The sequence below is a fragment of the Fundulus heteroclitus genome, unplaced genomic scaffold (assembly GCF_011125445.2).
Source record: "Fundulus heteroclitus isolate FHET01 unplaced genomic scaffold, MU-UCD_Fhet_4.1 scaffold_99, whole genome shotgun sequence".
NCBI lineage: Eukaryota > Metazoa > Chordata > Actinopteri > Cyprinodontiformes > Fundulidae > Fundulus > Fundulus heteroclitus.
The window spans coordinates 43001-70122 of record NW_023397461.1 but is presented as its reverse complement, the minus strand read 5'-3'; the positions used below and the strand labels follow the sequence as shown (position 1 = coordinate 70122).

General features: G+C 43.3%; 1 protein-coding gene and 1 long non-coding RNA gene across 2 annotated transcripts; one reads left to right on the top strand and one right to left on the bottom strand.

Annotated features, from left to right (window-relative positions):
- Positions 1-764: 764 nt before the first annotated feature.
- On the bottom strand, positions 765-19620 carry hhipl1 (HHIP-like 1). Its single transcript, XM_012852153.3, has 9 exons — positions 19275-19620; positions 13143-13789; positions 12917-13060; positions 12509-12837; positions 6362-6488; positions 4042-4187; positions 3882-3963; positions 2405-2487; positions 765-2323 (listed from the first exon to the last, which is right to left on the bottom strand). The coding sequence occupies exons 1-9, from the start codon at positions 19572-19574 to the stop codon at positions 1770-1772; spliced, it is 2412 nt and encodes an 803-aa protein (XP_012707607.2). The 5' UTR covers positions 19575-19620; the 3' UTR covers positions 765-1769.
- Positions 17079-19280, top strand: LOC110366869. The gene is made up of 3 exons (XR_002427039.2): positions 17079-17223; positions 18418-18577; positions 18648-19280. It is a non-coding gene; the product is annotated as an uncharacterized LOC110366869 (long non-coding RNA).
- Positions 19621-27122: the final 7502 nt, after the last annotated feature.

The following is a 27122-nucleotide window of genomic DNA, read 5'->3' as shown; positions in this document are numbered from 1 at the left end:
ATATATACAGCCAATATTTACAGAGCATGCTACAGCTAACTTACCACGGACACAGCCTGAGGCAGACAGACAACAAAGGAGTTTCCCAGTCAGGTCTGCATGGCCAACAGATGCCGATCTCTCTCTGTCCCATGGTGCATTCCAGGAAGTCAAGTTAGACATATTCACAAGCCAGAACCAGAACATAAAAATCAAAGTATCATCATACATCCTGCTTCACTGGGACTGAGATGTGCCTCGTTCTGCTACCTTGACCCCCACTGGGGTTTGAAAGTGGGTGGGATGGCATCATGCCCTGCCACTCCTTAGACTGATTCCCAGCCACTTTGGATTGCCAGTGCCTGCCTGCCCAGTTTAGGGCAATGGGGGGGGGGTCATCCTGCTCGGGGCTGGGTAGTTCTGCTGGGGGTTCATGTAAGTGCCTGGCCACCAGGGGCCGGGTCAAGGAGCTTCTCTTTCTCTGGCTGACAGCGTGGTTTGGTAGGGGGCTTTATTCATTAAAAAGTCCAAACAAAACACCTGTAAGTACCAAACTTTCCACTTTTTGTGCAAAAACTTTAAACATAATAAAATCTATTTAATTTCAGAAATTAAAATGGTTAATTTAATGCTGCCTGTAGAAAAAAACACTATTTGATTTATTTTTCTTGATTGAAGTGTACAGAAAACATACTAAACTTTGACTTCTGTGTACTATGCTCTAGAAGATGTACAATCAGCTTCTTCATGTGTCATGAACAAAAAAGACAAGCCAGGACACATGAAAAGGGTCCCATTTGGTTCAACTGTGGTTAACTGGACAGTTTTATTCAAATCACAGAACACATTATTAACAGAACAGCCATTCAGCAAAACACATCTGGAAATAGGAGAAATTTAGGAGAAACCGATAATGCATTGACGTGAAAAGCTAAGAAGTCTTTTATTTAAACATTTAATTGTAATTGATTATAACCAAGATCAAGCTGTTGGTGTTAGGCAGTGGCTCTATCATAAGATCTGAAACAAATTTATGTTAGGAGACGATCCCCAGTGCTGTTGGCATAGGTTTTATATAAATATTACTGATCACATTATATTTGCACTAAATTGGACTGGTACTGGAGCTAAGGTGCACTGAACTGGGCCTTTACTGGATCTGAGTCTAGTGTATTCACGAGTGGAATGACTTGGACTGAATTTGAATTGGATCCACATATTTAGCTTAATGTAAAACCTTGAGACGGGTTTTGTTGTGAATTTAATTTATTTTGCTGGACTTAAAGGTATAATGGACGATCTCTTCCATCGTTGAGTTCTGGGGATCATCTTATCTGTTGGTTGTCCCCCATGCCAATAATTGTGAGGCGCTCACCTAACACCAACATGCGTGCTCGTTCCTTGTACATTGTAGCGCCGATGCTCTCACGGTGTACTTTGTAAATGGCTGAAAGTCCCGACAAGCTAATGAGAGGAAGAGGAAGGCTTCAGAAGAAAGAAATAAGACCAGAGTGGATTTGGGAGATTTTCTTCTTGCAATTCCCCCTGAGGAGCAGGTAAGATGGTCCTGAGCATGGGCGCAGTTATGCAAAAAGGGACTTGAGTGATTCTTTCCTACATTTCCAGAAAAATCGTCCATTATATATTTAAGGCAGCTTGAATATCTGAAGAGTTTTATCCTGACTTCATAAAGATTTCTTCCCTTGGAGGAGACTTTGAGGACATGTATCAGAGGGAATCCTGAAGTTTTGTTTTATGGTAATTGGCTCTTTTCTTGCTGTTGCTGAGTTCTAAGTTTCTGCAGCAGGTTTGGCGTTTCCACAGATCACTCCGGCATCTTCGTAGTGAGCACAGTTATGGTTCCCCACTCCAGCATGGGTGCAATTTAACAGGTTGGATTCTGTGCCGTTGCAGTGAACGTCGTCCAGGAGAATCGGCAGCTCCTTTCCTTCTCCAAACTCAGAATTCCTGGCAGCTTTTAGGGCGTACTGGAATCCCAGCTGTCGGCACACCACCTCGGCGTTCTTCATTGACCACAAGTCATCACACACGGTGCCCCACGCCCCGTGAACGTAGATCTCCACTCGCCCACGGTCTCCGTGGGTTCTGTCCCCGACCAGCCTCACGGTCCCGTTCTGAAGCTCAGACATGTTTCTGGTTTTTCCTTTCCGTCCTCGACCTTTCCTCCATGTACTTTGGGGTGATTTGGTGGTTCTGACTGGAGCGGGGGTGGTCAGGGCTCGTCCTCTTTCACTAAGATGATCTAGGAGCTCCAGCAGCCAATCGTCGGCCTTTGTAGGTTCAGGTCCAGACTTTTCAGCAGGCAATTCAACTCCAAACAGAGCTGATGAAAAATTACAGTAAATGCTAATAAAATATATGAAAAGGGCAGAATTGGAAAATGTAGTCTTAGAGGAGAACTTACTTTCCTGCGGAACAAACGGGATGAGGTTACTTTTAACCAAGACAGGAAGGGGGTCGTAGTGGCAATGTCCTGGCGGAGCACGTCTGAAAAGCAGCAAACACTGAATACAATGTTGAAGACAAAGATTGTTATCTCTACTGTCTAGTGGTTCCCACATGTTACTTCAAAGCAAGGAGGATCCACCCAGCAGCCTGAGTAGAGGGGCAGACCATGTCGTATGTATGACAAATCTTATCTTAAAAACACACTTTGATGGAGGCTGATGAGCAATTGAAGCACACCATTTGAAACATTTGGAGCTGCCTTTTAATTTGGCAGACAGGTGTTACACCGTTTTCCTCGACCTATTAGATTCTGTGCCTCTAGAGGGCGCTATTTCACTGACTCTTCCATAACTCCTGACAGAAATGCAGGGAAACTTCTTCAGCAGCAACAATGTTCACCTCATCATATTTTAATTCTGGCATTAATTAATACAAGGCAAAACACGGAAACAAAAACAGAATACAAACAAGCAAAATAAGCTGTTAGAATAAAATGTAGGGAAAATTTAAACAAAATAAAACAAAGGAAAATGCAAACTAAAAGCAAACAATCATTTTAAAAACAGCTGTACATAAATTGCTTACTCATGATAAAATATATCAAATAACATTATACTGCCTTAACAGTCGTTAAGCCACTGGCCTTTATGCTTTGTATTTTGGAGGGGGGGTTCTCTCAGGGAATTCCTCTCCTTGCTTTCTGATCGGCTACACGTTACATTGAACATGCTTGTTTGTCCTCAGGGAGACGCTGCACATGCTAGGATATCAGGCCAGGACAATCCAACATGTTGAATATACCCCATATGAGGTCGGAGTTCCCAACGTTCCACCAAGCGGACCCGATCGATCTTAACGCACCACCACTGCAGGATGTTCCCCTAAGATTACCTTAAGAGACACGGCGATAATCGGTGGGAGATTGGGGCTAAAACTCCTGTGGTGTGAAGCAGCGTTTAGCCTGGCTGTTAGCCTGGTCTGGAGCAGATAGCTGCACAGAATGAATCCCACAATAAATGTGCTGCTGCTTTAATTCAGCCTGGATATCTGGAAAATCCCAGTTTAACGGCCTGTCTTGGTTTTGTGAAACAGCCCTCTGCCCTGATTAATAGTTAGAGAGATTTAAACTCAGTAAAACGTTGACATATTCAACATTAACAAGTCAAATATTCATTTTACATTTTGCATATAATTAAGTCGAATGGATTAGTATCTTTCTAAATAACTGGATTGCTGGCTGTAGTGTGCATAAATAAACTGAATTGAATAGAGTCACAGAAAAGCCTTATTGATCATTTAGCATTACCGGCACTGGACTGACTCTTATGAACCCATTTTGTGATTTCCACGTACCCCCTGTTCACCCACTGAGAAGTCAGTATGCGTTCGCTACGGGAAGGTTTTATCCGCTCAATGACAAAAGCTCGGCTTACCTAGACGGATCCACCAGTTTATAAATGACCCCTGAAGGAGACGTGGCACTCGGTGTTCCTGTGGACATGAAGTAAAGCTCTCCTGCAAGAACGCACAAAGAAGAGCTGTTAATCACTTAGAGCTGGGGAGCCTGCAGCTGACATTCTGTTAACCCATTACCAGATTCATCCTCAGCGAAGGAGATGATGTACGGATAGTAGTTGTTGATGAGTCCAGGAAAGGCACAGGTTAGGCCCATTCCCATGCAGATTTCATTATACTTCCACTGCCTAGAGTTTTTATCCTCTTTTAGGCTCATTAGACGCCTAAAACAAACAGAAGGGACAAAATAAACACTATACTGGTGATCTTCTGCATGTCAAACCTGAACACAAGGCTATAAAGGAATATGAAGATGCTAAAAGCAAGTCCCTGATTCCTTTCTGAGGTAAACTACTTAGATTCAGGCAAGGGTGAAAGTAAGCGGGTCCGGTCCAGAACAGGGTCCCAATGAAAGATTCAGCAGCGGAAGAGAGAGAGAGAGAAACCGCCTGCTGTAAAAGTCCTAATTCAGAACCAGTGACTTTGAACTTTGGTTCAAAGTCACCAAAGTTGCTTGCTTAAAGATGAAGTCTTGCACGGTGACTTATTCATTCCCCGTGCTCTTTAGGAGTCTTTATGGTCTACCTTCTTGCCCCCTGCCCCCGGAGAAGGGCAGCGGCCAGCCTTCAAAACGTGCATCGCCATGTTTCACGTCTTTCCACTTGTTTCATAATGTCTCTGGTAAAATAAATGGGTAAGCAAGTAGTTGTGCTTCTGGTTATTTCGTTACATTTTAACGACACAGAAAAGCTTGAAAAAACTGCTTTAGCTAACGACCCATGATTTTACTTAGCAGTTAGCGCACATGCTCGTCTGCCTCCAAAACACAATGGTGGCTAAGAGGATTGGTGCGTTTGATTTAATGCACTGTCTGGAACATTTTATCCCTCTTACATGGGACAGGCGGAACAATAGAATTCCTCACTTTCTTTTGGTTGTCTGAAATACTTCATTTAGCTACCTGTCAGTTAAAATATATGATGATATACAAATGAGAAACAGCATCACAAAATGGTCAAATTTTGTAATTCAACCAGAAAAAAATAATGCAGAGAAAAATAACTTCTTTGCTCAAAAGAAAAGACAGGAGTGCTGAAGACGAGACGTTACCCCCGAAAAAAAACTGATGAAGATTTTGAGCAAGCTGAGGGTCAGGGTGTAGAGACGGGGCAGGGAAAAGAAGTCGGAGCAGCCAGAACCAAGCTCAAGTGATGTTGGGCCTGTAGGATCAGTACGAACAGTTTAAAAGCAAACATTAATGGTTATGGACTCCATGCCATCATGTTAAAATTCCAGGTTTCATGGCATCTTGTGGCTTCAGTATTGCCAGCCAGTGGGCTGAGGGAAAGATGGCCCCATTTTGTTAATAATTCAAGAGGTGTCCAACTATTATCCCGGCACAAAAAAAAAAAAATCATGAACACCTAAACTCCCAAATATACAATGAAGCGGTTACGATTCTTCAGACAGCAAAGAAACTTGGAGTGACTTGGGTTCTAAAGATTTTTCTTCCACTTAACTTTCTTTTAACATCCCAGAATACAGCTTTATAACAGCAGCCAGCTTCTCTCTCTCTCTTATTTATGATCAAATATCAATTCTCTTTAAATCATGATCTGCCAGAGAGCATAACTTTATTTAATTATAATTTTATTACATTTGGAATCTGTTTTCAGTCCATTAATTAGATTTATATAGAAACAAAAATGTGTTTTCCCAGAATAAAGCAGCATCTGTTTTCATAGATGGACTCAGGAAGGAGGATTTTGTTTTCAGCCGACAGACTTCTGATGATTTGTGACAATCAAAGCAAATGGTATTTTCGTAAGACATCTAAAAAAGCCATTTATTTGTTGCGATCATTGAACATTGGCCTTTAAAGTTTAGAATAATCAAGTTTAAACAGATGTGGTCATCTCATAAATATGTATATTTGCCTAATACGGTAAACAGAAAAAGGACATTTATTGCGTTGGACCAGCACTCCCAACCCAAGCACAGCAAATTCTGTTGGGGATAACTAGCCGTCATTAAAGCAATAACTGCTTTAATGACAGCGCCATGAGAACTGTCTCCGCAAACGTCTGCATGGCTAGCTGTCGCTCAATGCTCACGACTCTGTGGCAGCCCAGAAATTAGGTGTCTTTACAAAACACAGATGTGTTCACCAAGGCAGGTAAAAATATGTCGTGGCTCTGGGCAATCTGAGCCATTCAAGGACTTTGTGATGGTACCTGCAACAATTTACAACTACTTTCATCCCTGGATTCAGGTAATATGAGCATCAAAAACAACATTTTCTCTCCATATTTTTTTACTTACATCACCTTGTTACCATTCAACATTTTATGGTTCATTACAACACAGATTATTGTCAGCAGTTCTAGGTTAAACTCACCCACTCATGAAGTCTCCAAATATGTACATGCCGTTGAGGTTGGGATGTTCACAGCCGCGGTACACATATCCTCCTGTTACAGACTTGCCCATCTTATGAGGGTAGGCGTAAATAGGCGCCACGTCATCTGTAAAGAAACCTTATAGTTATTACTTTTATTACTTAAAACCCAAGATTACACAATGATATTCCATCAGAACAATAGTTTCAACGCTCTTTATTTATTTAACAAAAACTGAGCCAAAGTGCAGAATCTATGTGAAAACAGTCCATCCCATGATCCAGCAGTTTGTAGAATATCTTTCGACAGCAGTAACACTGTAACTAATATGATTGTATAGTTCCACACCTAATAATGGAATGAAGAAGACAACCTAACCTTTTTATTATTGCCAAGTTTGAATCCCGTTTGTATTAACTGAACATCTTCCAAACAATGTTAACAGTGATTAATGTTTAGCTATTTTCTGTTATACACAGTGTTGTATAAGCATTCCATCCAGGGATGATAGGGAACATCTGGTTTGGGTTGAGTGGTCCACGTGGACAGTAAGATATCATGTTCACATTTATATAACTGTCATCCTATAAAAGGATGACAGTTGCCCCATGTTGTTGGGATTCTTGCTAAATAAAGATGTGACTGAGTGTTAGAATTAAAATCCCCCTGCTGGCTACAGAAGGAGCAGCTTTGTCTCGTCTCTTCTTTTTTCCTGATTCTTCCCAAATGACCTTTCTCCCACAACAACAGTGGTTCTGTGATGCAGCTTGACCATCTTCTGTTATTTTTTGGCTGGCTGTTTGCTACTCTCTGCTCTGCTCCACTACACTCAGCTAATTAGTGGAGCAGCTTCTCCTGCGCTGATCCTGATTGTCTGAATCAGGGGCGCTCACACTTTTTCAGCATGTGAGCTACTTATAAAACAACCAAGTCAAAATGATCTACTTACCCACGACAAAAAAGCAAAAATATAACTATTTCCTAGTTTATTAAGGATTATTTGTATGTACAATGTATGTTGATGTACCTTGCATAACCAAATAAGCTAATATTGCACGACACACATAAGTATTTACATTTAGTTTACTTTGATGACTTGCACTGAATTGAATCAGCCAGGGATGCAAAGTCCGGACAGTAGCTGCTGACATCCAGCCTCAACCACATTTCCAAATGTTCATCCGTCATGATGGAACAGTATTTGGACTTAATGATCTTCATGTATGAAAAGGCTGACTCACATAAATAAGTGGAGCCAAATAATGCAGTCAAGGAGGTAGCACACTTCCTCATGTTGGGGTACTTTTACTCTGTGAGTAAGCTCCAGAACTGTCCATGAGCTCTAGACTTCAGCTCAATGTCAGTTTGTAGAGTCATAATCTCATCTTCCACTCCAGAAGAGTTCAAGTGAAACAGTGCTGCAATGTTTGATGCGAGTGAATCAACCTCAGCATCTTCCTGAAAAGGATAGCGCATGAATGCAGCGACTGGCTCGAGCAAAGAAAAGTCTTGAAATTAGATTATGCAATGGTAGTTCAAGAAGTCTGGGAACACATCCTCCTGCCTGCACTTTGCAATAAATCCATCCACACGTCCAACCATTGCAGGTGCTCCATCTGTGGTGATAGACACTAATTTGTACACTGGGAGCTGAGTTTTCTCAATAAAGTTTTTAAACGTCTGAAAAATGTCCTCTCCTCACGTCTGCTCCTTCATGGGAAGTGCTGTCAATAGCTCCTCTTTTGCAGTGAGATCACTGAACACCATAGGAATGAAAATGCACATCTGGGCTGTGTCACTCACATCTGTAGATTCGTCCAACTGCAGGGAGAAACACTTTTGAAGCTTTGATTGAAGATATCTCTGCCTTATTTTTAAAGTCTCGGAACAATGAGTCAGCTGCTTCAACAAATGCTTCTTTTACCATCTCTCCGTCTTGGAGAGATGGTAACAAAACTTATAACTAGAGTGGCTCATGTTACTCTGAGCTACCTTTATAGTTTTACTGCTATAGGCTTAGGCTGCTGGAGGACATCAGGATCTAATTTTCTCACTCTATAGAGTTCTACTGTTCTTCAATTATGCATTGTGTGTTGTCATTTCTGCTTTAACTTTCTGTTCTCTCTCTTTTCAGAGAGAGAACAGCAACATGCTTGCTCAGTATGAGGGATTGCAGCAAAGCCATGTACAATGCAGATGACTCTTCCTGTGGCTCTACGCTTCTCCAGGAGTGAATGCTGCTTGGAGAGACTTTGATTCAATCAACTGGTTTCCTTATATAGGACATTTTTGACCAATCTGTACAATCTGACCCAATCTGTATAATATGATTGAACTTGACTTTGTAAAGTGCCTTGAGATGACATGTTTCATGATTTAAAAACTACTACTACTAAAAAGAAAACAGTAGAGCTAGTGCAATGTTCAAGTCAACATTCACACCCCAATGTAATTGAAATGCTGTTGCATAGCCTTTATTAATTCACAAAACAGTCCAAAACCAAACTACAGTCAAGGTGAGACAGCAGAATCCAGAACATGAGAACAGGGTCAAAAACAGGCGATGCAGAAACATATGCTGGAAAACAACTCACATGAAGGCTCAAAGACAATCTGCTGCTGACTGGCTGTGAGAGGCAGGTATAAACAGGCAGAGTCCCAGGGGAAGTTCATTCAGACCAGAGGTGCTCATTAAGTCGATCGCGATCGATCGGTCGAGTGAAGTTGAAAATCATGTGGTCCACACGCTTTACCAGTTGGTGGCTCACCTAACGTTTTTTTTCCAATCGGCAATAAATTTCAAGAAGAAGAAGAAGAAGACGACATTGAAAAAAAAGAAGCTTGTTAGCGAATTGCCTCGGATTTTAAGCCCTTGCTAAAACATATGCTGACCAAAATGAGCGAGAAAGCTGGGCCAAGTAAGAAGGCAAAAACATATCACTTTGATACGGAATGGGAGGTGGACTTTTTTTTCACAATGTCATTTTCGAAGTGTGTTAGCCTCATCTGTAATTCTACCATTGCAATACCAAAGAAGGGAAATATGGAGCGGCATTTTCGGACTCTTCATGGAAAATACGACATCGACTTTCCGCTGAAAAGCCAGCTGAGAAAGAGAAAGGTGGAGGAACTAAAATTCCAGTTGTCCAGACAGCCGTCATTTGTCACTCAACAAACTTCAAAAGCGAAAGCTGCCACCGAAGCATCGTTCCGGATGAGTCACGCCATCGTTAAAAGTAAATCCTTCCAATTCAATTCAATTTTATTTATATAGCGCCAAATCATGAAACATGTCATGTCAAGGCACTTTACAAAATCAAGTTCAATCATATTATACAGATTGGTCAAACATTTCCTATATAAGGGAACCAGTTGATTGCATCAAAGTCCCGACAAGCAGCATTCACTCCTGGAGAACCGTAGAGCCACAGGGAGAGTTGTCTGCATTGTTGATGGCTTTGCAGCAATCCCTCATACTGAGCAAGCATGAAGCGACAGTGGGAAGAAAAACTCCCCATTAACGGGAAGGAAAAACCTCCGGCAGAACCGGGCTCAGTATGAACGGTCATCTGCCTCGACCGACTGGGGTTACAGAAGACAGAACAGAGACACAACAAGAGAAACAAAAAAGCACAGAAGCACACATTGATCTAGTAATCTGTTCTACATTAGATGGAAGTAGCGGGTGATCTGTCTTCCCTGGATGATGTCACAGTTAACAGAACGCCAGACCAGGTGTACCTGCTGTGAAGAAAAAAAGAGAGAGTCCAAAAAGTTATAAGCAGAAATGATGACAAGCAATGCATAATTGAAGAACAGTAGAACTCTATAGAATGAGAAAAATAGACCCTGATGTCCTCCAGCAGCCTAAGCCTGTAGCAGTAAAACTATAAAGGTAGCTGAGAGTAACATGAGCCACTAGTTATAATTTTTGTCAAAAAGAAAAGTTTTAAGCCTAGTCTTAAAAGTAGACAGGGTGTCTGCCTCACGGACCAAAACTGGGAGTTGGTTCCACAGGAGAGGAGCCTGATAGCTAAAGGATCTGCCTCCCATTCTACTTTTAGAGACTCTAGGAACCACCAGCAGACCTGCAGTCTGAGAGCGAAGTGCTCTGTTAGGAACATACGGGGTACTGTTTCACGTTTCTTTTTAATACTACAGAAGTCTACAATAGAAACATCACATCATTCAGCAAGAGAACCTGGGAGGACCACAACTGGATGTGGTAAATTCTTAACACACAGTTTGACTCTCCAACCAGAGGAAGAGCTGAACATCTTCCCTGGCCAAAGGTGCTGCATCAGCCCCTTGTCCTGCAGCTGCACAAAGTGACTACACCAGACTTATCTTCCTCTTTGCCTGTGGACCCTCAAGGAGCGACCCTATGCTGGGGGACCAGCCACACATCTGGGCCACAAGGGGCTCAAAGACTCACAAGCATCTGCGTGGTCGGCCAGGCTGCTTTCTGTGAGACTAACATCATAATCAAATCTGTGGTGGTCTGTCTAAGCTGTGCAGGAGAAAGGTGACCGAGCCACTATCCAGCAGGAGTGCAGAGAGGCCATGCTGCAGTCCTGCAGCACTGAGTTTCACAGGCCTGAGAGCCGCCTCCTAACAGCCACGTTTCGGCTCGCTGCATGCTCGCTGCATGCTCGCTGCATGCTCGCTGCATGCTCGCTGCATGCTCGCTGCTGAGATAAGCAACCCTCCCTTGGAGTAATTCACTGGCAACCGGACGCCTGTCCCCACAACCAGAGGCAACGGGAGAAGTTTGGCAGAGAAATAAACAGGGAAAGTATAGAATGGTTTACTTAATGTGTTTTCACTGTGTTTTTAAAGATTGACTGAGCTAACAGGCATAGCTCTCGTTAGCATTTTGAAACCAAGCGCTGATGATGTGGTTTAAGTGTGTTTTTATATTTCTATTTATTTTATTTCTATAAGGGTTTTATACATTGATGGGATGATGACATTTGTTTCTAATGGTCCGCTAATTATGACCAAAATAGATCTGCTTGCGTAATGCCATTAGCTTCTCAGATAAGGCCGAGCCTAACTACAGTTTGTTTTAAACATAAGGTTTTTTCCGTTTCACTCCAACATCATTCGATAGTGCTATGAGCTTTACTGCCGCATTAATATTGAACATTACTGTCGATTTAATGGTATTTTTCTATAACTTTAGGATTAACCTATTTAGCGACCCATCGCTACAGTGACCCCTAGCTAGTTGCATTAATAAAATCAAGTGTCCTAAAGTTACGGATTAAACTGAGCAACTCATTCTTTAAAATGTTATTTTATCAAATAATGTTTTTTTTTTTTAACTCAGGATGTGCATTTTTAAATGGGTTAAAACACATGCCAAATGTTGTTCTGAATTAGTTAAGCTAATTTGATCTCATTCCACATTAAGTTAAACCTTGGTTCTCTAACTTAGATCTGCAGTGAACCAGGATTCACTGAATCATACTGATGATGGTGATCAACTATTTTATTTGTTTCTTTTGTGTGTACATAGTTCCTTTACTTTGTATCTTCATTTTGCTTAGTAGTTTAGTTACGCTTTACTAGCCTAGTAGTAGAGATGACTTGTTGATAGAAATATAGTCTTAATTCAGATAAACAGCATTCTATAGTGATGTTCTCTGGATGTTCATTTATTTCTGTTAAGTAATTCTTGAACTTGAACAGAAGTTGTCACTCCTTTATTCTATATGTGTGCAGAGTTTGCTGTTAAAAGAATGGCAGTGCTTGAATCATTCCTGTGATGCTAAACGAAATGAAAAGATTCATTCCTAACTGCATCATGTAACATTATCTGAATCTTCCTAATACAGTTGTGTGATTCCACCATGTCTCCAGTGTTGATTTATGTCAATTATAGTATATCAGAAAAGAATGAAAGCTCTTATTCTTGTTAGCAGTGTTTCCTAACCAGAAACCATGTGTGGACAGTTGTTTCTCCTCAGCTGTACAGCTTAACTTTAAATTCCTTTTTTATATTATTTAATTTTGTGTGTAAATCTGATATTTTCTGTTTATTTGTTTTTGCCACTGTCACATCTTAATTTCCCTATGGTGGGACAATAATGGTATTTCTATTCTGTTAAAGGGTGCAGAGCAGATTGAGGCAGCTCTCTTACTTAGTGAACTGTTGTTGCACAGCTTCTTATCATAGCAGGAGAATCCCTCTTTAGCTCTCCAGCCATAGTTCCGACCTCTTTCGATGATATCAACTTCCTCATACTTGTTCTGGCCGACGTCCCCACAGAAGATCCGACTCTTCCCCTCTTTGGTCTGTGGATCGCCTCGGTCCACTGAGCACCTCCACATGTTACGGACACCATATGCGTACACCTCTGGGCGCGCTCCGTGCTCGTGTATAAACGGGTTGTCTGTGGGGATTCTGTACAGTGGGCCCCTCTCATTGTTGTCAACGTCAATTCGAAGAACTTTACCCAGGAGAGCAGACCTGAAACACCCCCGGGGCAACACAACCAAATTATTTCATAAACTGCTATCACGGCCTCTCTGCACTACAGAGTACTTACTTGTTCTGGGCATTTCCATATTTTCCAAATGGATCTCCTGCCATTCCACCATCCCCTGTGAAAATGTACAGGTAGCCTTCATCTCCAAAGAGTAGCATCCCTCCGTTGTGATTTGACGCTGGCTCATCGATCTCCAGAATTACCCTTCAGAGAAAATGTGTTTAATTCTCTACACATTAAGAATAATCAGGTTTCTACCATGAAGTGCAGTTACATCCATACCTACCGCTCTGACGTGTGGTCCACCAGATTCATGTCGTTGGCAGACACCCTGAACTCACTTATTCTTATTCTCTCATCAAAGCCAACCTCCACTGAGTAGTACACATACAGTTTACCATTGTACTTGTATTTGGGATGAAAAGCCATTCCCAGGAAACCCCTCTCATCTCCCTCCCACGATGATGTCAGCACCGCCTTGGTAATGTTGAGGAATGGCTTATCCAGCTTGGATCTGTCGGGAAGGTAAGCCCACACCAGCCCCACCTGCTCTGCCACGAAGAACCGGTGCGTGCCATCATTGGGGTGTACCATAGCAAGTGGGTTCCTCAGGCCATTGGCCACCTCTTCCAGACACAGCTGCAGACAGCCTTCAGAATCCGTCTGGACTCGGCCCAGGCTCTGGGTCAGCTTCCGATTGCTGAGCAGGTGAGGGTAGCAATAATCAGCATCATCCAGCTCCAGGAGTTTGCAGAGACGATTTTGGTCATCTTTGGCCTGATGTATACGCGGGTCATCAGACAGGAAGGGGATGATTGAGCGGCACTCACTCCAGACCTGGGAGCAGTGGTCGGGACAGAGGCCTGGGATGGTCCGGAGTGGGGTGCTGGGGTCCTCAGCATCAAACAGGTGAGCTGCGTACGGTGAACACTCCTAAGATCAAAGAAGATTAAATAAAGAAGGAATAATACAAGCAAAAAGAAAACAAGACTTATTAATTTTACCGTATTAACAGAGATTCTCAGACAGCTCTTATCTTAGCCTAAAACTTCCAACCTGGGAGTCTGAGCTTCAGAACGATTCAGATGCTGCTAAGAGAAACTCTGAGGAAATAATTTTTTATGTTGGAGAGGAGGCGGGGTTTACCCCGTTGCTAGGTGTGACACTGTCTTTCAAGAGCTGTGATTGGTTGATTGCACAAGAAAAAAAGCACTAATCCGCTCTTGGTGATCAGAGGAGAGAAATTTACCAATTAGACTGCATCAGGAAATGTGTTTCATCATGGTGAAACTTAGCAAAATTAATTGATTGTCACAGCATCAAAATGTTTGAATGCACCTTATTTACATCATCCTTATTTTCATTTGCTTATTTATGTCTACTTTCCAGTGATCTTACTAGTTCATCTAGGTAACATTAATGTACCTGTCAGCATTTTACCAGGATTGCCTGCTTGTATAAAGCGATGTAATAAAGGAAAGGGCAGCGCCCTGTGAGCACCGTGTAAGGCGGGGTCCGGGGCAGTTTGGAGGAATGCGCCTAATGGCTGCGTTCCTTGGCAACGCAAGGCCTCAGTCAACACATACACTTAACAAACAAAATGTTTGTTAAGTGTATGTGATGGACGGTTGTACTGGAACTGAATTTTCAACTGCAATACAAATTGTAGTTGACAATAAAATTGATTGATTGAAATAGAGAAATACTGTCCAGCACACAGCTCTGGGGGGAGAATAGAGGAGTGTTGAAAGGTAAATTGGTCCTTGGATCTTTGGACTTTGAAGCGTAACTTGAAGAGAAGTTGTCACTTTATTCTATATGTGTGCAGAGTTTGCTGTTAAAAGATCACCAGTGCTTGAATCATTCCTTTCAACTATTGTCCTGATATCAACTGTTTGGGGTGATATTCACCGGACAATACCTAACAGACAGAGTTATTTATTAAACATCTAATAACTTAATAACATGAGTAATGGCACAGCGCTTGTTTCTTGTGTTTCCAAAACAGGGAACAGATTTTTGTGACTGCACAGAAGCTGAGCAAACTGACCAGAGGGCTGTTTCACAAAAGCAGAATTTAGAAATCCAGCATAAGAAATAAAGCTTGGCTTTCTTCCGTTTCACGGATGCCAAACCAGGCTCAGCTAGTGTGACTATGTCAAGGCAGGTTTAAGTAATTCAGGTAAATACACGTCTGCAGCTTATTTCAAGAGACAATGAGGGCGATCATACATTCCCTGATGCTACAATGGATAAGTTGGCCGTGTCATACTTCACATCAAACGAGTAACGATTTTTCATTGAGGTTTATGAAGAATTGAAGCACACCAGACTCAAGAAAGGAAACACAGTTGCTTTTATAAAGGTAGACATGTGTTTGGAGCTACCTATACTGCAAACAGGTGTTACACCATTTTCCGTGACCTGTCAGATTCTGTGACTCTAAGGGATGCTGTTTCATGACATTATACATGTAGACGCCCCATTGGACGCTGCCGGACGATAGGCTGACATGCCTACAGGGCGGCCATCTTGGGTCAGACCACAGATCAGACAGCTGCTGTCAGAATGAATAGGAGGTGGCTCAGATCTCATTTCATCATATTTTCACAATGCTGGTGACCTTTTAGACAGATTACACATTTATTTAGAACCAAAACTATTTAAACTGAAGTCAAACCAGATGAAAAATGTTCACGCATTTACATATTTTGCAGTTACATATTAATCTAATAAACACACACATCTCCTCAGTCAGATCTTTTAGAAATCAGGGTGTTTAATGTACTTCTCTCTACTTCCATCCCTGCTACCCATTAGCACATATTGTGTTGATGGCGGAAAAACTGTAACTGTAAAGCGTGAGGATTATCTATCAGACAATATTACTTATGGAAGATAATTCCCCAGGATGTGGTTTGTAGTGTCCTTTTATTTGCGCACCCATAAGCGGAGTAAAAGTCAGGCTTCCTGGGACTTCCTCTGGAAGTTTGCTAACTTTTAATACATAATTGAAATTGTTAAGTTAGGCAATCATTTAATTCAATCAATTGATCCCATGTAACCACTAAAAGGGTGACGTTTTCAGTCAGTTGATTTATCTGGAAATCGGGTGAGAATTCACCGGATTCAGAGTGTCTGAAAACATAAAGTACATTTTCCTGAATTGACGTGTATTCTCTCTGAGCGCAGCTTGGTCTGACCTAAGATGGCCGCTCTGTCGGCACGCCTCTCTCCCGACAACGGGGCGTCTACGTATACATGTCTGTGTGCTGTTTCACCTATCGCTTTCTTGAAAGAAAAGCAATTGATGGATACAACCTTTTTAGGAGACAGCCTTTGCAAAACAATGTTCATCTCATTTCAGATTTTAATAGTGGCATTAATAATTATTACAAACATTGTTTGTATTGTCCCCCACTGAAAAACATAATATCCACATTGATCCCACGGTGAAAATGTAGTACTTTCACAATTTATATTTTACAGTCCTGTTTTTTAATTTGTCTTATTCATTTACATTGGCTTGCAACCAGGTAATGTAACTATCAAGTTTCCCCCAGTGAAAAATAAACATGGCTGCCAGTCCCCGTACCTTATGTGGAAAAGTAAACATTTAAGCAAAACAACTGACTTTATATGCATTTTGATGATATTTATAGCAAGAACTATGCATTTTATTTTCATAATCTTCGTTCAGGTAAGGTAGACAATCTTTAATTTATTAGTTTCGCCAAGATTTTAGTCACAGAGTTTCTCAGGGATTCCAGTACAAGAAACAACATCTAAGCTAAACATCTGCAGTTCTGTGCAATTTGATGACATCACTATCGATAAGTATGCATAATCATATTTGTTCAGGAAAGGTAGAAAACTTTCCCTTATTAGCGTATTTTCGGACCATAAGACGCACCGGATTGTAAGGTGCATTACAAATTCTTCCCAAGTGGATAATATCACTCCGCCCCTCTGGTAGGGTGACCAGATGTCCCCGATTTCCGGGGACAGACGCTGTTTTGGATGACCTGTCCCTGGCAAAAGCTGTACCTGCAAATGTCCCCCATTTCAATGAATCAGGATGGAGTAAAAATGTTTAGTACAACAAGAGGTATATACCTGCACTTGTCGCTGTCCCAACGTGGTAGAGCTTTGTCAAACGCACCTTCCCCGCCCCCCGTCGGCGTTGCAGTGAAGTTAAAACAAACCAACCCCCAGGCAGAGATTCTGTGCTTAACAAAATCAGACGTCCCCAGTTTTCATTAGAGAAGCGGCGTGGCTAACAGGCGTTTTTAAAAACGTAAATTTACTCCAGACACTACAACGTACACAGCTGTGTGATTCTGCGGAGAGGAGAACTTTGGTCATGGGTAAGTAATTAAAGAAAGACAAATTAACAGTAATATATGGGTAAGGTATTACATTTTTGTCGTGTTTCATAATGGTGATAAATATAATGTTGAAAAGTATATAAGAATATTTTATTATGGTAAAATGTTTATAGTTTTTTTGTATTTATATTAAAGTGTATGTGTATACATAGTGTTGGAATTGTATGAGTTTACTTATAAGGAAATAATGGTTTAGCCCTTAAACACCTGAAAGTATTTAAGGATGTTTGTCAGTAGCAAGACATCTTGCTGTGGCTGAAAGACTTGACAAGTTTTCCATGATTGTATGTGGCACTTGGACAAATAAAGACCTGCTGTTTCCACCATTACCTGCCTATGTCTTCATCTCCACTGTAAATCCAGCCGCTTAAGGCCACCATGTGACACAGCTCAAGAGAGGACGCAAAACAACGAATGACTGCGTCATCTGCGTACAAATTAGAATTTGTATCATCCACAATATGACCCAGGTTATTTTTATCTCACAGTAAATAATAGTAGACCTAAACTAGAACCCCGAAGTACACCCTTTGAAACTGACATAAATTGAGAGCACAGGCCATAATATCTAATGCACTGAGATCTTCCACTAAGGCAGCCTGAGAACCACATAACTAGTTGCTCTGAGTCCTGGACTTAAAAGCCTTAACTTTAAATGGAAGACATCATGTACGGGTATAACCAGCTAGGGAGATTGGCCACACCAGAATGTCTCTCATGCAGGTTTTGGAACAAGTGTTTTCATCCTGAGTGGAATCGATATCTTCTTGGAAACAAAGTTTTATTGTGTGGCACGAAGTGAAATTGTCATGATCTGGGCACTAGTGCTGGTCTGATTCTTCACCTGACACACCTGTTCAGCTCCGCCCTCTCTCAGACAAATCCATCTGCTCCTGTCTCTATATAACCTGCTCTCAGACCACTAGTGCCAGATTATTTCGAGCCACTGGTGAAACTTATTCTAGCGTTCTTATCCTGACTTCCTGCCTACCTGTTTTCTGACCTGTTTTGCCTCGTGTTTCTCTGGACTGCCTAACCCCTGTCTGATCGTTACCTGCCTGTTACCGGATCTGGACCTGGAACCAACGCTGACTCTGCCTTGGATTTCCCCCTGGATTCTCTCTGGACCTCGGATCACCCGGCTCTGACACTGGACCTCACCTTGGACTATAGATTCTGGAAATTTCCCCTGTACCTCCTGCTTGCCATCGTTATGACGGTTATGACACTCTGCCTGTCCCCTGACTACCGAGTACCAGCCAGAGCCCAGCTCAGGGCTTCCCTGATCAGATCAGGCACTCACTGTTCCCACCAGTCCCTGGACCGTGAGAAGGTTAGTGACCATTACCTCTGTAACCTGTCCATCCCGAATAGTTGGTGTGATCACTAAGCTTCTGTCTCAGTTTCCAGAGGTTCCTGCCATAGACGCTGACGATTCCCCCTTGTCCTGCTGCAGTTTACCAGTTAATCTTTAGTTAGTCTTTAATCGTTCACTGTTTGACTAGCTCCATAGAACTGAATGTTGGTTCCTTGTAATCTTTTTGAAATCACAGAATGGCTACACTTTTTCCACAAAAACTTTTACATGTTAAATTTTTATTTTACCAAGAAATTTAATGTTTAGGGTTCACCCAACGGTTCATTGCCAAGAAGCATTGTTGTGACAAAAAAGTTCCAATACTTAAACTATGAATTTAATTCTATAAAGGTCAATCATATACAAAAAAAATCACATTGAATATGTTTTTTTTAACTTCTTAATTGTCATTTCAGTTATTTTAAAATGTATATATTGCCTTTTATACATTTTTGTATAATTTTAATAATTTATATTTTGAACTGAATTGGTAAAAATAAAAATGTCAAATAAGTTATTACGATGCAGGTAAGCACCAACCAGCAGTCTGATTCTGCTGTTTTGTAGACATTTGCCAGAACTGTGCTTTATGTCCTTATGTAAGACTGTGTGTTTTGGCTGTAAGGAAACCTGCATGCTGTGCAGCAGGTGACCTTTGGCCAGGTGCACTTACTTGGCAGAGCAGCTCCATCAGAAAGCCGGCACAGCTCTCAAAACCCTGCTGATTAAAGTTTTCCATGATTCGGTAATATCTGGCCATTAGATCCTGGTCCTTCTGCCGATCACAACAGCCGAACTCCTGGTACATGACGCAAAATTCCAGCTCTGTTTGCGGACGAAAGGGCGGCTTAAAGTCTAAACACTGCGGGTGAAGTGCTGCAGGTGTCACAGCCAGGAATAAAATACACACAACGGCCTGGAGGCTGATCCAAGGCCCCGGTGGGCCTGAAGTTTCAGCAGAATACCTCTGCATGATGGCAAGCTGAGGGAACACTGACGCGACAGAGAGAGCAGCACAGGCGTCCTGTCAGGATGTACTTTGCCCCAGACTCAGCAACGTGGTGACGCGCAGTCTCTGCACACTTCTATGAAGGTATATTTGAATGTAAACTATTAGTGCATTGTAACTGTCATAACTGCTATGAGAAATGTAGATTTTTTTCCATCTTTTACAATAACAAAATAGTTATTAAGTACAAGTACATAAATTGTGTTGTGTGCATCACATCAAAAAACTCTGATGTTCTCAGTTTAGCCCCAGTTGATCAAAAACAATTGGTGCAAAACTATTTGTGCATTGTAACTGTTGAGTTTTGTAAATGTAGAATTTTTTCCATCGTTTACAATGGCAAAAAAAGTCACACCTCTTCAGATTCTTAAGTACACAAATTGTATTCGTTGAGTCACAAAATTAAAACCTTTTGCATTGTATTTTGCTCCAAATGTGCCAAAACAAATGGCACAAAACAAACACACACCTGTATCAACATTATCCCACAAAAATGAAAAACAACTACAAATCAGTGAATATAACACAAATCTGCTGCTGAGAGTCACAAATTAAGTTCTACAAGTCACAGCTTTGCTCTCACTTCTGCTACAAATATCACGCTGGTAGTGGAGCAAATTTGTTTTGCTCATTTACTATAGAATCTGACCTTTTTTGCTGCTGTATATTTGTCGTAGGGACTTTTTTAAGCAGAAAAGCCAATTTTTGTTTTAATTTGTTTAAATGTCTGCAGACAGAGAATGCTCTGTTTGTCTTTGCACAATTGCCGACCTGGGCAAGCATTTAAAAGGAACTTTAGTGCACAATAACTAATGGGCGTCATATTTTGACACAGTGAGGGTCGGGTCAACATCCGCCGCTCTCCCTTCCCAGTGCCGGCCTGTGGCTACCTCCAGGGCACCTAGACAGGCACTTGGAGTCCCACCATAGCGAGCTGTCTCGGGATGTACGCAGCTGCATGCTCCGGGATGGTTTCCACCCTGAGCGAGGAGCAGCTGGAGCTCCTAGAGCTCTCTCTTCCTCTCAGAGAGAGAGGCAAACAAAATGACCCGTTTCTGCCGGGAGGACAGAGTAGTTGCTGGACTACACTGACCTGACATGACACATGACGGCAAAAATAAACTTCACTGTCATATCAAATCAACTTACCTGTCCAGCAGAAAGCTTGCAACCTCCACATCGGTTTTGATTCTGCGCTCCCTCAGAATAATCTCCACTCCATCTGGTAATAATAGCGGCACCTATATAGACTCTCGCCCACCCCAAGTCATTAATGGTAAATGGCTTGTACTTGTATAGCACTTTAACTAGTCTTGACGACCTCCAAAGCGCTTCACACTACAGTTCAGTCATTCACCCATTCACACCCTGACGGTGGTGAGCTATGTTAGTAGCTACAGCTGCCCTGGGGCAGACTGACAGAGGCGAGGCTGCCATGCACCGGCGCCATCGGGCCCTCTGACCACCGCCAGCAGGCAATGCAGGTGAAGTGTCTTGCCCAAGGACACAACGACAGAGACAGTCAGTGCGGGGGATCGAACCGGCAACCCGACAAGTCGCCCCACGAAATTACTTTTTCTTTTCTTGTTTACTTTCTCTTCCCTCTCGCTGGACAAAGAGTATGGGTGGTCCTACATTTCAACAGAAAACAGCAAATAGAATGAGCCATGGCCATCTTTGCTTGTTTTATACTCCTCCACCACTGACAAAATGTCCTAATATAGAGGACAGATAGCGAAAACGCATAAGGCTGACAGTTTGTCCCTTTTCGGCTGCTGAAATTAGAAATAGCTCAAGAGAACATGGCGCATCTTAGTGGGTGCACTGTATTTTTAAATCACTAATTTTAAGTTATGAGAATGCTTTGATTTTTGATGTGATGTTAATTAGACTTTGCCAGAATACATATTTATGAAAGCAATACTTTATTTTTTCTAATAAAAAGCCAAATTAGTTACACACTGTCCCTTTAAAGAAGCTTTTTCTTATGATGTCACTTTGGCTATCTGGGCGATGGGAAATTATTCTTTAATAGATAGTGATGCCTGAAGCTGGGGCTGCTGAGGCACTGGAGGACAGCTGATCTTAGCAGCATCATTGCTAACATGGAAATCGATATTTTCTGCCCCTCAGTGAACTTTGCCGATCTTCACATCTGATCCCGGCTGAGATCGACGGACACTGAGCAGCGCAGCATCGATCCCCCTTGTTGGAGCAACATCATCTATAGGATTTCCCTTTTTCTCTTTTGCCACCCATAAGGTGGTATTTTGTGCCAGGGCAGAACATATTAGGAATAGTTTTAATGCTTAAGTATCCAAAGGGAGTTTGTTTGAACTGTGTAGACTATTTCCAACGTGTGCAAAAGTTATAAATGATTTTTGCTGTTTTGGTTTTGTCTAGTCAGAGACGAGCCGTGCCGATCGGCTAAGTTAGAACTCTTTTGTTTCTTTATATTGTATGTGGCAGAAAAAAAGTTAAGTTCTGTTGTTGTGGACCATGTTCCGTGCCTCCATTGTTGAGGCGGCTTGTCTGAGCTGTGCCCGCAAGGTTGTCGGTGCATGTCGCGGCGGCAACCCTCGAACACACTGGTGGACACCAGTGGTGAGGGAAGCCGTCAAGCTGAAGAAGGAGTCCTATCGGGCTTTATTGGCCTGTGGGACTCCCGAAGCAGCTGGTGTGTACTGGCAGTCGAAGCGGCAGGCGGCTCAGCTGGTCGCCGAGGCAAAAACTCGGGCGTGGGAGGAGTTCGGAGAAGCCATGGAGAAAGACTTCTGTACAGCTTGGAATCGATTCTGGTCCACCATCCGGCATCTCAGGAGGGGGAAGCAGTGCAGTACCAACACTGTTTACAGTGGGGGTGGTGTGCTGCTGACCTCGACACATGACGTCGTGCGTCGGTGGGCGGAATACTTCGAAGACCTCCTTAATCCCACCAACACGTCTTCCATTGAAGAAGCAGAGCCTGAGGACTCTGGGTCGGGTTCTCCCATCTCTGGTGCTGAGGTTGCCGAGGTTGTTAAAAAGCTCCTCGGTGGCAAGGCCCCGGGGGTGGATGAGATTCGCCCTGAGTACCTTAAGGCTCTGGATGTTGTGGGGCTGTGTTGGTTAACGCGGCTCTGCAACATTGCGTGGACATCGGGGGAAGTTCCCCTGGATTGGCAGACTGGGGTGGTGGCCCCCCTATTTAAAAAGGGGGACTGGAGGGTGTGTTCCAACTACAGAGGGATCACACTCTTAAGCCTCCCTGGTAAGGTCTATTCAGGGGTTCTGGAAAGGAGGGTCTGTCGGATAGTCGAATCTGGGATTCAGGAAGAGCAGTGTGGTTTTCGTCCTGGCCGTGGAACACTGGACCAGCTCTACACCCTCAGCAGGATTCTGGAGGGGGCATGGGAGTTTGCCTAACCAGTCTACATGTGCTTTGTGGATCTGAAAAAGGCATTCGACCGTGTCCCCCGAGGGATCCTGTGGGGGGTAATCCGGGAGTATAGAGTACCGGACCCTTTAATAAGGGCTGTCAGGTCTCTGTACGACCGGTGTCAGAGTCTGGTCCGCATTGCCGGCAGTAAGTCGGACTCGTTTCCGGTGAGAGTTGGACTCCGCCCACTTCTCCTCAAAGTCCGCATCCGAGCCCCGTGACGTGTGTGCTGTGCATCTCAAATCAGTGGAGCTCTTAGTCTCTGAAAGAGGATTTACAAGCTGTTTGACTTCCTCCATCAGCTGCCCGCTAAACAGAGAGTTCTGAAATTTCCACTCGTAGGCATAAAGCAAGTTCTGTGAGCTGTATTTCACAGCACTGACCACTGTCCGATCTCCAGTGTTCACCAGAACACCTTCTGGTGTGGAGATCAGCACGAATCCCTGCTCAATCATCAAATCTCTTCCCAGCAGATTCACAGGGCACAGAGACGATAGCAGAAAACTGTGTTTGAAAGAACTCCCCTCTGGAGTTATGCAGGTGAGGGGTTTTATTAACTGCTCCTCTGTCACCTGACCCAAAGCAGACAATAAGAAAATATGGTTTCCACTGTCGTGGATGTCCTTCAAACGACGTAATGATTTGTGCTAAGTCCTTCAAAGATTCTAAGTTCTTGGTAAGGCAGTTAAAAATATCCAACAATGGTCAAAAAAGTGAGCAGAAGTAGCTGGGTATCGGTCCAGTATGGTTTATTGCAATAATACAAGTCAACCACACATGAGATGTTCTCCGGTCAACATCTGACAACATACAGAAAGTGGTCTGCTTATATACATTCCCTGGGTCTTGGGGGCTCCTCCCCGAGCCCCTCCTATTTATTACGTATTTTCAATTACTTTTCCACAGATATCTTTATTTTATTACATATCGGTGGAAACTTCCTGAGGGTGCATATTTTTTAAAAACATGGTTACACATTATTACATCCTTCCAGATGGCCCCACCCCATTATGTTAACATCATTTACAAAATGGCTACCCATCATTACCTTCTTCCAGATGACAACACCTCATTACGTTAACATCATTTGGCCATTCTGGACAGCCGCACATCATCTCCTTTTCCGGACCTTCACCATACACATTTTGTTTACAGTACAGTATAATTTGACTTCTGGTTCCGATGTTTCCGTGGTGCATCATGTACTTCTCCTCCGCCAGGGCCTGTGTGCATCAATTCTCTAACTCTCAACTTGACCTCTGGACTGACACACACACATTTCCCCCAGATACATGTTAAAGCACACTTTTTAATCGTTGTGGTAAGAATACATTCATTGTGAGATATGTAAGCACACCCTTTAACTACTGTGACAAGAAATACATACATTGTGAGATATTAATCCACTACACCACTGTTTGAATTTTAAACTCCTCTGCTCTGATCTCTGATGATGTCGCTCCAGAATCAACCATAAAGGATATTCTGTGTCCATCAACCACAAGTTCCAGAGTTGGAAAAGCCCTATATGCTTCAGATCTTAAGTGACCATAAGTCGGAACCACCTCCTCAAACCTTTTCTCCAAAAATTAAACTGCTTCAGTCAAAATGTTCCCGTCCACACACTCATTTTCAGCACTTTCAAGATTCCACACAGCCGCCAAAGATTTCAAAGCAGGTACTTCATTGCGAAAAGCAGAGGATTTCAGATGTGTGTGCGTGTTGACATTGTCAAGCGAGTGTCTCTGTATCAGGCAGAGAGGCAACACTCCCAGCTGTGTTTGTGTCTCTGTGTGTGTGTGTGTGTGTGTGTGTGTGTGTGTGTGTGTGTGTGTGTGTGTGTGTGTGTGTGCTCTCAGTGTTGCTATGTGTGGAAGCAGTGTGAGGAAAAGGAGGAGAGGGAAAGGAAAGAACAGTTTCAGATCCCCTATGGGTACATTACCAATCTGTTGACCCCACAAGCGTGACGGCTTGCCCCCCTCTGGCTTACAGCGTCAATCTGGTTCCTGACGCCGCGAAGGGTGACCCTTACAAAGTGAACAGTTTCTCTGCCAATGGACTCTTTTCCCACAGCGATGGCAGACATCCTCTTCCCCTGGGTTCCCACATTCTGGCCAGGATCTTTCTCGGCCTTTTCCCCCTCTGCTTCTCCCTCCTTGGCCTCTTCCCCCTCTGCCAATATATTGGTACGTGGAGATGGCAGCCAGATTTAGTTCTTTCTCAGTCTTATCCTTTTTTGTTCTTCTTTGTTCATCCACCAGACTGGCTGCATGTCTGCCGTGTTTCCGGACATCGGACAGTTTTGGTTCCTCAGCCCACCCCACGTAGGCTGCTTTGAATGCCTCAGCAACTTGTAGGAGAAGTCCTTTAATGGCCGCATCACAAACCAGGGTTTCCCAAACTGTGATGTTACCGTCCACCCCCAGTGTGTAAGGTTTTGGCTGTCTACTGTGACGTGTGACACACTCTGTCACTCTTTCGATGAAGTCGTCTGTGGACTCGTCAGCCCTCTGCTTGCAGGTGTAAATGCTTGTCATGTTGATTTTTGTGTGGAAAGTCTTCTTAATTTCTTCGGCCAGGCTGCTGACTGCATTCAGGAACCCCTGATTGTCCGCATGATCCCAATCTGGGTTAAAAACTTGCAGTCCCATTTCAGGCAGTTTGTTATGAATCTTTGCCAGTTCAGTTGCTCTTAGTTTGCGTGCAAGAACACTGACACTCTCAGCACCTGTTGGACGCAGTTCTTTGCAGAAGTCAGTGAAAGCAGTGGCAAATTTCTCACCACACAGGGTGGGATCAGGAAGAGACTTAGCATTCTCTTCAATGTCCTGTGGTGTCCAGGCCCTGAAAACCATGTCTCGTCCACTCGGGCCCATAACTTCAACCATCGGGGCACTGATGTCCGTGTAGCGGTCAGGAGGTTTGATGTCTTGTCTTGTCGACCTGATCCAGCAGCACCTCTTGGTGTCAGTCTTCAAGGCTTCCTGCTGCGTGGGGGCAGATGCTGATGCTGATCCCCCGGGCTCCGAAGATGCGTTGTCTGGGTGGCTGCTGCTGCTCACATGCTGGTTTTGTGGTTTGGCTTGTGGTTGTCGTGGGCCAAAGGCGTACGAGTCGAGGTCGTGGTCAATCACGCTTGTGAGGGCGCTCAGATCAGGATACATGGAAGTAGAAGAGAAAGGAGGGTTATTAGACAAATCCTGTTTTCCAGAAGCTTTGTATGGAGGAGGTGTTCTTTCTCTAGTGTGTGTGCGTGTGTGTGTTGCAGAAACGCCAGAGTCGGTCTGGACATTAGGGACAGAAGCGGAGGGGAAATCGCAAACAGGAATTCAGAACCCAATGCCAAAGATACACCTTTGGCATTGGATTGGAAAATGGCGGCGGTGTTTGAGGCTTGCCGTTTGACTCTCCTACTGTTTTGCCTTTCTCTGCTGTCCGCTTTTAATTTTATTACAAGTGTAAACTTTCTGATTGTGTATGACCGCCAAACATTGCTGGACATCGGTGCCTCGACTGGAAATACGTTACGGAGGACATATACTACAGACAAAACTTCGACCCTGGTGTTGGGCATTCCAGCTTACTTGTGTTGTTTCTGGACTCTGCCTTTCCGATGGAAGCGAGCGCGCCGCCGTGGAAGCCGCGGTGGTCGGCTAGTGCTATTAAAGGCTGCTCTACGGCGCAGTTTCTCCGCCTCCAGGTTGTGCGGGCTGGTGCCTCGCCTGTCCTGCCCATTTCGTGTATTGGGTCCTGTGGATTCCTGTCTGGTTTTTGTTGGTGGAAGCCAGGATGGAGTATTCCAGTCCCGTGGTCCCTGCGTTTGTCGGCCCTGTAGACGCAGGGTGAATCCTAGCAACCTACGCCCTCTCTGCCGGGAATCCCAGATGCCAGCTGATGACGTAGCTTCACAGATTTCTGCCAGGATCGGTTTGATAAATGCCAGGTCGCTGGCAAATAAAACTTTCGTAATTAGGGTTTTCTTTTCCTCTCAAGGATTAGATATTTTATTTATAACAGAATCGTGGACAAGTGGTTTGGGTGACTCCAGCGTCTTCAATGAACTTGTCCCACGGAACTGCGGTTATTTTAATTCT